This window comes from Phoxinus phoxinus (genome assembly GCF_949152265.1).
Source record: "Phoxinus phoxinus genome assembly, chromosome: 4".
NCBI classification, from domain to species: domain Eukaryota; kingdom Metazoa; phylum Chordata; class Actinopteri; order Cypriniformes; family Leuciscidae; genus Phoxinus; species Phoxinus phoxinus.
Genome location: NC_136879.1, coordinates 43,238,942 through 43,252,634, shown reverse-complemented (window position 1 = coordinate 43,252,634; position 13,693 = coordinate 43,238,942). Strand labels below are relative to the sequence as shown.

Sequence of the window (13,693 nt, the reverse complement as noted above, 5' to 3'; positions counted from 1 at the left end):
CCCCTGGGGTCGGCAATCACGCCGGCGTGATTTGCGCGTTTTTTTTCACATAGCAGCTGAATAAACTTAAAATACTCCGTCATTTGTGGTCATACAGACTTAATAAAAATGAAAAAAGAATCTGTGAGATGTCTACTTTTGTATGTGTCCACTTACAATCAAAACAAAACGTTGTGCTTTTGTAAAATAAAGAAATTAAACAGGGTGTGCTTTCTGCCTCTCCGTCTCGTGAACTTTTTTTTCTTGAGCACGTCTCTAAACATTTAAAAAACTCAGCGAATACTTGTCACACATTTGTGAGCTCTATATATTTATAATCATTTAAGTGTGTAGTTTTAAATTATCTGATTCAAAACGAAAACAAATATTCTCTGTTTAAGTAATTTGTATAAAACCAACAAGATATTCAGTTTCTCTAACCCTTCCTCATTAGTTTTAATGTGACCACACCCACACGCGCAAAACATATAGAGATGCAAATCGTCCACGTGTCGCGCGAACGCCCCGCCCCCATTACCTCAACAACAAAGCGGCAAACTTTATCAGTCCTGCAGTCGTCGAGTTTGGAAGACATGCTGTGAGATTATTGGGTTTACATCTGAAGAAGAAGATCGCGATTTGAAGACAAGAACGATTTTAAGGTAAGAAATAATCCTGAATTATATTAGTTAGTGTTATTGTTGCATAAACTTCATATTGCCATTGAACTGTTGCTCGATGCTTCAGTGAATGTCCCCTGCACGCGCTGTGAGAGTTTGAAAACGCAGTCGCGCGACGTGCGTTTGAAAAGCAAACCATGATTTTACTCCAATCTCATTTCATAACGTCATATCGATGTAAACATTTGAAGTAACATATGATAATCAATATGTTTTTCTCTAGTGTAGTGTTACTGAAGTGTTCCTTTTTAACTATGCCTGCTATACTGTTCTTATTATTTGATTCAGCCCTGCTGCAAAAAATACTTTCTTAGTTAGTATTTTTGTTTTGTTTCCAGTCCAAATATCTAAAAATTCTTAAACCAAGAAGTGTTTACTAGAGAAGTAAAATGACATAAGAAATTCTATTTTGTTTTAAGATAAAAAGAAAGTAATTTAAGTATTTTTTGCTTAAAACGAGCAAAATTATCTGCCAATGGGGTAAGCAAAAAATTCTTGGTTTCCATTTGAATTAAGATTTTTTTTTCTTGTTTTCTATTCGAATTCAGATTTTTTTGCTTACCCCATTGGCAGATAATTTTGCTCGTTTTAAGCAAAAATTACTTAAATTACTTTATTTTTATCTTAAAACAAAATATAATTTCTTATGTCATTTTACTTCTCTAGTAAATGCTTCTTGATTTAATAATTTTTAGATATTTGGACTGGAAACAAAACAAAAATACTAAGTAAGAAAATCATTTTTTGCGGTATATGCCTACAAGGCACAACAAATATATATATATGTATATATATATATATATATATATATGTGTGTGTGTGTGTGTGTGTGTGTGTGTGTGTGTGTGTGTGTGTGTGTGTGTGTGTATTTTGTAAATTTTAAAAAGGAATTTTCACCAGAAATCTAAAATGTATTCCCACAATCATGCAGCCCTGGTTTCTTCTTGATATCAGCATGCTCACAGCTTTTTTATATATATATATATATTTTAGGTAGCTACCCGTCCTGCTGACTTCAACATGAGCATGAGGAGGTAAAGTGAAAAATCAAACACCTTGGAAATGACAGGTATGCACTATGTTTCAGGAAAGGAAAGGTGTGTGACTGGTTAAGTCTCTGTCTTTAGTTCAGTGTGTTAAATAATGTGCTTTTTGCCATTTGTTGTGTATCTTTGGATGATGTTGTGTTGTAAATAAATCCAAACAATCAAAAAGCCATTTTTTTTTAAATCTCCTCATTCTTTGTGCAAGGTAATGTAATGATAGTGCCTGAGAGCTCCTGATAGGGCCATTATGGGAGGCTCTTTGTCTCTCTCAGGTGTGAAACACTCAATATTCATGGTGGTTAACGCCTCCTCGCATAAAGCTTTCTTACACAAAACATGTCATACAAATTTTAAATCAATATATTGTCTGATCTGAATGAGTATTCAGGATGATTTTCACATAGTTTTGGAGCAAATATTTTTAGGCTACGTGATACAATTTTCAAAAGCCTTGCGACGAAATAATTAGTTTGTCTTTCATGACATTATTTCAGTGACTTTTTTTTTTGTCATTTTCACAAACCACGCATAAATGTTATTATCTCAAAACTACAAACTTTTACATACATGCTGCTGACATATTATTGTAGCAGAGTTTGTGCTGAATGCAGTGTAATAATACTTTAGTCATGAAAATGTCACAAGTAACAGAAATAAGCACAAATGTTAGAGCATGTCAGAACACCTCCAGGACCCAGAAAACACCTCAGACCCCTGAGGGTTAACACCGGCGGCTCATGTTTGGTCTCGGCAGGATATTACCGTCGTAGTTTTATCAGAAATATGGTTAAGCGTTGTGTCTGGGGCGTTTGTAACACAGATACGTGTTTCCCAGAGAGGTTGGAGGGGGTGTCCGTTTTTTCCCTTCCCAAAACTGGTCAAATCCTGACAAGTGTCGTCTTTGGATTAAACTGTGTGGACGTCCTCAGTCAGCGAAACCCCTCAAGATCAACAACACACTTTTGTCTCTAAGATACATTCTGCTTTTAACCGTACTGTGAGTTACACTAGTTACACAGTTTTATGTTATGATTTCGGTTCTCTGCCCTAATTGTTGATACGCTAGCACACGCTGCTAATAAATACAGCTTTATACTCGCGTAGTCCGTTTGCTTTGTAATAACGATTATAGAAGTGAATAGAGACCAGCTTTGCATGAACAGTTATATTTGATATTGATATTGTGAGTCCCAGCCTCCGTCTCCATTAGGATATGGTGGGTCATGTGACTGTGGCCGTTATGCTTTTGCCTCTATTTGGATCTTGTTGTTGCTTGTGTTTCTCCGGTATGTCTTGAATAGCCTTCGAACGCACACTGAGCCCCTTCTGCCTACTTCTATCCAACACTTTATTTGCTGCTTTATAAAAGTTTGATAAAAGTTCAGCAGGAAGAGCGTCACAGCATAAGCCATGTTGATACCAAACCAGAGCCCAGATGAAGTTGACAGACGTAGCAACAGTAACTAATGGGGGCGGGGCTTAGCCAAAGGTGAATTCTCTAGTTGTTTTTAGACATAATTACTTGCTTGTATTAGGTTGTGTAGTTGGATATACATTTAGATATTCTCAGACTAGTTTTTGTCAAGGTTTAGATTTTTTGTTGAATTGAAGTGTTAGTTTTTTTCATTAATTTTAGCACAGTCAAAGCTGATCACAGAGAAAGACATTTCGTTACATAAAACATGAAAATGAAGTAAATCTCGGGTGTGGTGAAATGCTGGTGAAGAGAAGCTGAGATGCGTCACGCGTGATGGAGATTAATATTCACACAATATAAGCTTTCCTGTAGCTCAGTGGTAAGAGCATTGCGTTAACAACGCAAGGTTGTCGCTTTGATCCCAGGGGATTGTATAAATGTATAGGATAATGCAATTTAAGTGTGTGTGTGTGTGTATCAGGTGTCATGTGAGGACGCTGAGAGGTCAGCTGATCGGAAAGTGACGTTTGATGTGACCGATTCGGAGATGAGCAGTATCTACAGTCCAGAGGGAACAGGTGACACTCTCTCACACACACACACACACACACACACACACATAAAGTGCCCCTATTATGCTTTTTTTTGGGATATTACATAGTATGTCCAGTCTCACTTCCTGCTGAACCGCCGTAGGTTTGTAACTAATTTGCATATTGGCCGCCTGTGGTCTTGATTGGCTGAACCGCGTCTCTTAGCTCCGCCCTCAAACACTGCAGTGTATCTGAGACTGGGAGAGTTTGGTTCGTGTTGTTCGTGTCGAGAAGACGCTGTTTTCTGCTGACAAAGCAAATCCACTTTGATGAGATCGATACGGTAAAACCCACGCCATCGCCACAGTTCGTATCACTGTGTGTCAAGAGCTGAGATTCTGATATGATAATGAGCGTTTGGTCATGACCAATCACAACAGACTGGGCCATCTGACCAATCAGAGCAGAGCAGCTCTCAGAGAGGCGGGGCTTAGAGAGACTGAATCCTTTATTCAGACAAAGAGCTGATGCTGGAGTGGATATTATGAGAAAATTAGAGTGTTTTTGATTTTGGAAGCATGTAAACATGTTGTAAGAGAAACCAAATCAAAGTTAGGAACATTTAAAATAGCATGATAGGGGCCGTTTAAGACACTAGAGCTTGTGTTCACGAGTGTCTGATCGTGTGTCAGTTCCAGTGAAGGTGCAGCAGTTGGCCGACTCTCTGCAGCTGATCTCAGGTCAGCTCAACTCTGTGTTAGGGGCTTTGGGTTCACTGACCCACAAACAGGCTCCGCCCACTCTGGCCACACCTCTACCACCCCGTCCCTCGTGGGCGTGGCCTGTAAACTCCTCCCCCTCGCTGTCCAACGGACTCGCACACAGACCCACGGACTCGCTGCAGAACCGGTGGTCGGGCCTGAGCACAGGTGAGACACACACACACACACACACACACACACGTCATCTCCTACAGCATCATCTGAACATCATCTCTGTTTCCACAGAAACCAGCAGATCTCACATGACCTACTCAGGATACACACCACCAAGGTGAGCTCACACACTCACACACCAGTCTTCCACAGTCATATAGATATTCAGTGTAAATTGCTGTTATTGTGTGTGTGTGTGTGCAGTCTGTCGAGTCTGCGTCCATCAGCAGAGGTCGACGGTCAGCGGCTGCAGGGTCTGATTGAAGGAAACAAACGCTGGCTGGAAGCTCAACGGAAAAACCGCAACATGTATCCTTACAGAGCCCGATGCTTTTCCTCAAGGAGAACGTGTTCATTTCATGTCAGCATAATTGTCACCAACTTTCTCCCCTGAACACACACACACACACACTACTACACACACTCACACACGTACTGGAGTAAAGTGTATTTCTCATGCAGTGAATGAGCTGCTCTGTGTCTCGAGCTGTTTTCCTGATCGCCACACACAGTCCTCTCTTCCCAAACCTCAGGACCGGGTCCAGCGGCGGCGGTGGGTTAGTTCAGCTCAGCCTCGACGACAACAACCAGATTAAAGTCCATCATTACTGAAGCAGCTCGAACACACACACCTGCAGGAGATTCTAGAGCGGCTCGAACACACACACCTGCAGGAGATTCTAGAGCGGCTCGAACACACACACCTGCAGGAGATTCTAGAGCGGCTCGAACACACACACCTGCAGGAGATTCTAGAGCGGCTCGAACACACACACCTGCAGGAGATTCTAGAGCGGCTCGAACACACACACCTGCAGGAGATTCTAGAGCGGCTCGAACACACACACACACCTGCAGGAGATTCTAGAGCGGCTCGAACACACACACAGCTGCAGGAGATTCTAGAGCGGCTCGAACACACACCTGCAGGAGATTCTAGAGCGGCTCGAACACACACACCTGCAGGAGATTCTAGAGCGGCTCGAACACACACACCTGCCGGAGATTCTAGAGCGGCTCGAACACACACACCTGCAGGAGATTCTAGAGCGGCTCGAACACACACACACACCTGCAGGAGATTCTAGAGCGGCTCGAACACACACACCTGCAGGAGATTCTAGAGCGGCTCGAACACACACACCTGCAGGAGATTCTAGAGCGGCTCGTGTGTTTCTCAGGGAAATCACCAGCGCTTATATGAGCTGTGAGGAAGTTTGTCTACACTTTTATTTGTACAGCTGTGTGCAGATCTCATTCGTACAATATTTTTGTAAACGATTAAATGAATTTAATACTTGATGCAGGAGTGAGTTTCTTCATTTTTATGTTCCTCTTTCTAGGCCTGTTTTGTGCGTACGCATCGGTTATAAATGAGGCTCAAGGTCTGCAGCCTTCCCCTACTCTTCCTCTCTGACTTTTGATCATTTCAGTAATTCAATTAAAAGTGGTCCAATAAAGTTATGAATGCAAAAAAAAAAAAATAACGTTAAAAAGTTTCAAATGTTTTTACAATATGGTTTTGATTGATCTGATTCTTTCAGGTTTATGTCACATTGCATTGTTCCGCATTTGTTGCTCGCTTTGAAAAAACCATCTGCTAAATGACTAAATGTAATTATAAACATGATTGGATGATGACAAACTCATTTCAAATCATACAGATGTGATCAAACAAAGTCCTCTTTATGATTTATCATGAACTCTGCGTTCTGCGGAAAAATAATGAAAGACAAAACTGAACAAATGAAGGCAAGGATGCACACATAAAAAGAATGAGTGAAATAGAACAAAAGAATAAACAACCGAAATAATGAAGAAAAACTGATGAACAAACAAAAAAAGTGAAAGAATGTATAAATTAAGAATAGAAGAGAGAAAAATAATATTCAATTAACCAATGAATAGTTAAATAATAAAGTAACGGATAAAAACAAACTGAAAAGAGAAGCGTGCTTTGTTTGCGGATTTTTTTTTTTTTACAAAATATTAGGTCCCACTTTATATTAAGTGGCTTTAAGTACTATGTACTTACATCGAAAAATAAGTACAATGTACTTATTGTGTTCATGTTTTATTGTAAAACACTTTTGCTCCTATTGCGGTGTGATACGGGTCAGGTTAGGGACAGGTGTGCTGGTATGGTTAAGTTTAAGGGTGGGTTAAGGTGTAAGGGAAGGTCAACAGTGTACTTACAAATGTAATTACATACATTAATTACAGCTGTAATTACATGCAGGTATTTAAAAAAATATAAGTACAATGTAAAAACATCTATGTACACAATAAGTCCATTGTATCAAATTATTAATTTCAATGTAAGTACATAGTACTTAAAGCCACTTAATATAAAGTGGGACCAAATATGAATCTTCAGCGCATTCACACAACAAGTATAGGCTAAGTAAAATGTATTTATATAGCACTTTTCATAGATAAAACTCACAAAGTGCTTCACAATAATAATAAAAAATACAGTAACAAATTCAAAATACAAGAATATAAATAGAAAACATAAACAACCATAAGAAACCCCTTGACTAACTAAAAGCCTGCTTGAAGAGCAAAGTCTTCAGTTTTTCTTTTTTAGACGTGCTCTCACACGTAGTGGCTCTCGTGAACGCGTCTCTCTCTCTCTCTCTCTCTCTCTCTCTCTCTCTCTCTCTCTCTCTCTCTCTCTCTCTCTCTCTCTCTCTCTCTCTCTCTCTCTCTCTCTCTCTCTCTCGTCACAAAAGGTGAAAGTAAGTTCTCCTGTCGCCATTTTAATCAGGAAAAATACGACAAGGAAAAAAACAGCATCAAAGTGTTTATCAACGAGATGTGTAGTCACGATGTCGAAGCTGGAGGATTTGAGAACCTCTGTCTTGTAAAAGTTTGATCAAGGTGAGTGTTCATCATGTGTGATGGCGAATTCCTCATTAATGAATCTCTGGAGAACATTTTACGTGATTGTTTGTTTGATATGAAATCTTATAAAGTTTTTTTTAATAAAGGTTATTTAATCATATAATTTAGTGTGTGAATGTTTCTTCATTCAGAGATCACACTCCTCAGACTCATCATGGCTGATTCACAAGCGTCCAGAGATGCAGATTTTGCTCCAGGACACAGGTACTTTCAACACACACTGTTAAATATTGTGTTACATCACAGAGAAAAATCTGTTTTTTTTTATATGCAATAATAATCGTTTATTAAATAATAAACGAAAATAATAATTGCACACTGGACACGTCTTCATTGGGATTGGGTTGAATCCTTAGGGAACCAGGTTACTGTGATGATTTATAAATTAACCGGGCTTCAGTCGTATTGCGCTGTGATTCAACCACAAGACTTTATGAAGGAGTTTTGTTGTTGTGAATTAATTTTAGGTGATGCAATGCACATCATCACACATCACTCAAATACATTATTAATAATTAAAACATTTCAGAAACCTAATGATGCTCTGTGTCCCATAATACAGCAAACAAATAATCAATTTTGAAATTTGTGTTCTTTTACTTCTTTAAATTATGTAATAATGGGGTATTAATCTTAAAATCTGACACACACACAGATCAAAGAAAGTTTGATTTATTTTTTGCCTGTTTTTGTTTTAAAAATTAACAGAAATATAGAATAAAAAGATCATAAAGCTCTTTTAGTTGAAAGATGTGTTTATATTAATGATTCCTCTCATAAAGAATGAACACAGTCATATAAAGTATTAAACTGAATGTGTTCTCTGTTCCAGTTCAGTCCAGCAGAAGAGCTCAAACCCAGAGTCCAGCTGTGTGTCTGTGAAGAGCAACTGCTCTATGGAGCCGCCAATGAAGTTTAAGAGTGGAGACAAACGGGCTAATCTCAGGTATATCATTTCTATAAAATATGTGCTTATAGTATGAATTAGAAGCATAAATTATCAGTCTAATACTAGCAATGACATAAAGTAGCCTAAATGTAAACTGAGATTTTTTCTTGAGATATTATAATGTAAACTTGAGATATTATAATGGAGTGTAAAATTGAGCAGATTTTTCTAACCGCTGGTTCAGATTTGTTGAAAGCTTCTCAGTGTCTGGTCAGAACAGTGATGTTTCACAGCAAGAGCAGCGTCACTAGAGCACAGTAAGGTGCTTTATCTTTAAAGATCAGCAAAACATTGGTCTCTTTAGTCAGACTTAATGTAAAGGTAACGAAAGTGATCATGAGGATTGTAATGTTTAAAGCAGATGTCTTAACAAATGTCAGTAGACCGGGAAGATTTTAAAACGAGCCGTTCATTCATAAATACGCAAGATCGCTGTGAAAATACAGACCGGAAGCCAAAAGACAACGAGCCCAGAGCTGGAAAGGGGCGGGGCTACAGAAGGTCTATAGTTGTTTTCAATTGGTTTGTTTTGAATTCTTAATTCCTAATATTAGGCCTACCAGTTTTCTCATCGCTTTAGTAGCATTTTGAATCATGCTTAACATTTGCAAACCAGTAAGTTAATTTCTCAAAATAATTTTAATCAAAGTTTGAGAAAAATTATAATATAATAATGATGATAATAATAATAATAAAAAGATAATATTGAGAAAAACACCACTGAGTTACAGACATTAAAGCTTTCCTAAGACAGAAGTTTCCAGTAAAAGTGCACAATCTTTATAAGTCTGTCTGCTTTTTATTTTACTTAGTTTTGAAACCAGTTCAGTCCAGCAGAAGAGCTCAAACCCAGAGTCCAGCTGTGTGTCTATGAAGAGTAACTGCTCTATGGAGCCGCCAATAGAGTTTAAGAGTGGAGACAAACGGCCGGATCTCAGGTATATCATTTCTATAAAAGTTATGCTTATGGTATGACACTTTTGAATTAGAAGCAAAAGTCAGTCAGTCTAATACTAGCAATGACATCAAGTAAATGTAAGCTGAGTTTTTTCCCACCTTTATAGGATATGGAAAAAATATAATATCATGATTTTTTTTCTGGAAAATCACGATTCATGATTTATCACGATTCTTTTACATGTTGGTTTTACTATTTTGCAAGTGACTGAGCATTACAGTCGAACTAATGTCCCTATTTTAGAAACAGAGCCTTATAAGGAAACAAAATATAAAATAAAAAGGGCAAACATTTAGGCCAAAGTGGGCTTTATCATTATTTTCTTTGTTATTAAAAAATAAGAACAAAGGTACACATTATATACACAACATAATATACAAATTTAATAAACAGTGCTTTATTTTTTTCAGCTACAGTAGATTTAACAGTAGCAAGGAAGAAATTGAATGAACAAAAAAACATAAAACCCTACATCGACTTTTCTGTATAAAGTATACACTGATTCTTATTAAAGCTACTATTACAGTTCTCAGTCAAGATCAGTGAAAGATTTTCTCTTGGTTTTTTGTTTTATTAACACTAAAGGGATAGGCCCCCAAAAATGAGAATTGTCATTATTTACCCTCTCAAGTTTTTTAAAACCCGAATAAATGTCTTTCTTCTGTTGAAATAAAGGTTATTTTGAAGAATGTCGGTATCCAAACAGTTGCTGGTCCCCACTGACTTCCATAGTAAAAATTTTCCTACTATGGAAGTCAATGAGGACCAACAACTGTTTGGATAGCCACATTCTTCAAAATATCTTCTTTTGTGTTCAGCACAAGAAAGAAATAAAAAAAGGTTTGGAACAACATTAGGGTGAGTAAATACTGACAGAAGTTTTCACTAACCCTTTAAAGGTGCTGTATGGCTGTATGTAACTTTTTCACTCTACTAAAGCATACAAATACCACAATATGTTTGCATATATTGAGGAAACATGCTATTACTAATTTATCTGAAAAACACTTCTACATCAAGTTATTTTACTTTGAAATGTGCGTTTCCAGGCTGGAATGTTTTTGTTTTGGTCTATAATACTGCATGTTCCCAATTTGCCAATTTTCATTGTCCATTGCACTCGTTCCTGTTGTGTGTGCTCAAACTGGCAACCCGTGTGAGCGCCTTCCAGTCTGAGGAGCAGGTGGCGAGGAAACAACGATGTCCGATATTTTGAATTGGACAGCAGTACCTATTTCGACCACTAGTTGTCATTCTTACAGACTGCACCTTTATGCAAGTGATAAAACAATATGCAAGTGACATGACCCTTCCCAGTTTAATTTAATGCAGTACGTATACATTTATATATATATATATATATATTTTAAATATATATATATATAAATAAGATAATAGATATAGAATAGAAGATAAAGTGTTAGCATTAATGGATCAAGTGTTGCCGAAAAAGATGCGTCTTCAGCCGTTTCTTGAAAATGGCCATGGGCAGTCCTAGCAATGTGGTCTGTAAAGTTCAATTGATCATCAATCACAACTTCAATGTTCCTGGCTGACCTTGATGGAGTTATGGTTGATGAACCTAGCTGAATGGAGAAGTTGTGGTGTAGTGTTGGGTTGGCCGTTTAGTTGAAGGTGGTGGTCCTTCACCCAGCCAGAAATGTCTGTCAGGCCGGCTGAGATGCAAGCAGCTCGCATCGGATCATCAGGCTGCAATGATAGGTAGAGTTGTGTGTCATAAGCATAGCAGTGAAAGGAAAAGCCATGTTTCTGAATCACAGATCCTAGTGATGTCATGTAGATGGAGAAGAGAAGTGGTCCAAGCACTGTGCCCTGAGGCACTCCAGTAGCTAGATGTTGGGTCTTGGACACCTCACCCCTCCATGACACCCTGAAGGACTTACCTGAGAGGTAAGACTTAAACCATTGTAGTGCGGTTCCTGAGATGCCCTTCGTCTTTAAAATCGACAGGAGGATCTGGTGGTTAACTGTGTCAAAGGCATGAGACAGATCCAGCAGGATGAGAACTGAGGACTTGGAAGCTGCTCTTGCCAGTCTCAGAGCTTCAATTACTGAGGGCAGGGCAGTCTCAGTTGAGTGTCCGCTTTTGAAACCAGACTGGTTGTTGTCCATGAGGTTGTTCTGTGTAAGAAAGAAGATATCTTGTTGAAAACAACTCTTTCAAGTGTTTTCTCGACATTGGAAGAAGAGATACCGGTCTGTAATTTTCCAGATGTGCTGGATTTAGAGTGGGTTTCTTAAGCAGTGGGGTTACCTGAGCCTACTTAAATGCTGTGGGAAACGTACTAGTGTGAAGAGAGGGGTTTATGATGTGCGTGCCAGGAGTGCGGGTACAACTGCAGAAGAAATGGCTTGAAGTAGATTAGTGGGAATAGGATCAAGTGGACAGGTAGTAGGGCGATTATATTGATAAAGCTCCAAATACTGTGGTACTTCAGACCTGTGGCATCACTGGTATTGAGGCCTTCCTGCTTGCTGCGCAGTTTCTCTAGTCTGGACATGTTGTACGCATGGCAGATTCACGCCTACCGAAGCAGGTTTTTTATGGCCAGCTCAAAAGCGGCATGCGCTCTCAAGGAGGGCAACTAAAATGCTACAAGAACGGCCTCAAAGCCAATTTGAAACTATGCAACATGGACCCAAATGACCTTGAAGAGATGGCTGCAGACAGGACATCATGGCGAGCACAGTGCCATACTGCCATACACTCCTTTGAGCTCAGCCGAATCACTACTGCAGTAGACAAACGAAGACGCAGAAAGCACAATGCCTTAACATCTGTAACAACATCTAGCCAGTTTGTGTGCGACGCCTGTGGCCGGCCATGTGCGTCAAGGATCGGCCTCTATTCACATCGTAGGACGCACCAACAACAACAACTGTGACGAGATCTGTCGTGTCGACAGCTCAGACCACTACTATAGTAGGGCGATTGGAAAGGAAGAGTTTGGAGACTTCTCCCTCTGAAAGCAGAGAGAAGGAGGGTAGAATGTGTGTGTTAGCTGGTAAGATGTGTGTGTCAGTTTGTGGTTTGGTAAATTGGCCGCTGATGGTGGTTGTTTTATTTATCGTCAGATTTGTTGAAGGCTTCACTGTGTCTTTTCAGAACAGTTATGTTTCTCAGCAAGAGTACCATTACAAGAGTACAGTAAGGTGCTTTTTCTTTAATGGTCAGAAAAACATTGGTCTCTTAAGTCATTCATTTTGCCATTGAATAGAGTCATGTGATCGTGGTTGATGTTCACTTGAGTTGAATCATTCTATAATTCTATATTTGTTTTCAATTTGTTTGTTTTGAATTCATAATTACTAACATTACCGGTTTTGCCTGTCGCTTTAGTACATTTTTTGAATCATGCTTAACATTTGCAAACCAGTAAGTTAATTTCTCAAAATAATTATAATCAAAGTTTGAGAAAAATTATTTAATAATAATAATAAAAAGACAATATTGAGAAAAACACCACAGAGTTACAGACATTAAAGCAAAAGTGTCTGAACACTCCATGGTCTTTCTTAAGACAGAAGATTCCTATAAAAGTGCACAACATTTATAAGTCGGTCTGCTTTTTATTTTACTTATTTTTGAAACCAGTTCAGTCCAGCAGAAGAGATTAAAAACAGAGTCCAGCTGTGTGTCTATGAAGAACAACTGCTCTATGAAGCCGCCACCAATGTTTAGGAGTGGAGACACACAGTCTGATCTCAGGTATATCATTTCTACAAAAGTTATACTTATAGTATTTGATTTTTATGAAATTATTATTATTATTATACAGCAGTTTAATGATCTGGATTTGAACCAAACAATTCTAAGTTCAAATCCTGTAAGTTTCAGTCTATTAATGATTATCATTGTGTTCTTGTGTAAAGCTCTATGTTTTGAATTGTTAATACATTCACACACTGTAAAAGCTGTTGGTCTGTTACTCAGTTAATGACACGATTACATCAATATCTGTGTCTGATTCTTTACCCTCTTCATTCTGATTTAAGGTTAAATCTTCTAACCAGACCAGTTAAAAACAAAACTGTGTTCAAGCCTGTGATTCAACCACCAGACTTTAATGAAAGCATGTATCCTGGTTTCAGGTAAAATGTAGGACTTTTGTTGTTGTTGTTGTTTAATTTTAGGCTATGTGATGTAATTCACATCACACATCACTCAAACACATGATTAATAATTTAAACATTTCAGTAACAATGATGTTCTGTGTCCCTTAATACAGAAAACATATCATATATTTTGTATTTTATGGGGTATTTAC

At 38.3% G+C, this 13,693-nt stretch overlaps 2 protein-coding genes across 3 annotated transcripts in view; both read left to right on the top strand.

Moving 5' to 3' along the window:
* Positions 1-5,380, top strand: part of cep164 (centrosomal protein 164) — a 23,764-nt gene extending 18,384 nt beyond the window's left edge. The window contains exons 17-21 of the mRNA XM_079609753.1: positions 3,604-3,700; positions 4,348-4,584; positions 4,663-4,708; positions 4,795-4,899; positions 5,103-5,380. Of these exons, the coding sequence (XP_079465879.1) occupies positions 3,604-3,700; positions 4,348-4,584; positions 4,663-4,708; positions 4,795-4,899; positions 5,103-5,202 (585 nt within the window). The 3' untranslated portion in view covers positions 5,203-5,380. The remainder of the gene's footprint in view (positions 1-3,603; positions 3,701-4,347; positions 4,585-4,662; positions 4,709-4,794; positions 4,900-5,102) is intronic.
* The window catches only part of LOC306997685 (NLR family CARD domain-containing protein 3-like), a 377,651-nt gene that overhangs the window by 349,546 nt on the left and 14,412 nt on the right, over positions 1-13,693 (top strand). Inside the window, exons 1-6 of one of the 2 annotated variants that reach the window (XM_079611057.1) lie at positions 7,316-7,473; positions 7,629-7,701; positions 8,330-8,443; positions 9,259-9,384; positions 13,021-13,134; positions 13,422-13,517. The exons of the other annotated variant lie outside the window; for it this stretch is intronic. Of the exons in view, the coding sequence (XP_079467183.1) occupies positions 7,652-7,701; positions 8,330-8,443; positions 9,259-9,384; positions 13,021-13,134; positions 13,422-13,517 (500 nt within the window). The 5' untranslated portion in view covers positions 7,316-7,473; positions 7,629-7,651. Of the gene's footprint in view, positions 1-7,315; positions 7,474-7,628; positions 7,702-8,329; positions 8,444-9,258; positions 9,385-13,020; positions 13,135-13,421; positions 13,518-13,693 lie in introns of those variants that run through there. 2 annotated transcript variants of the gene reach the window in all.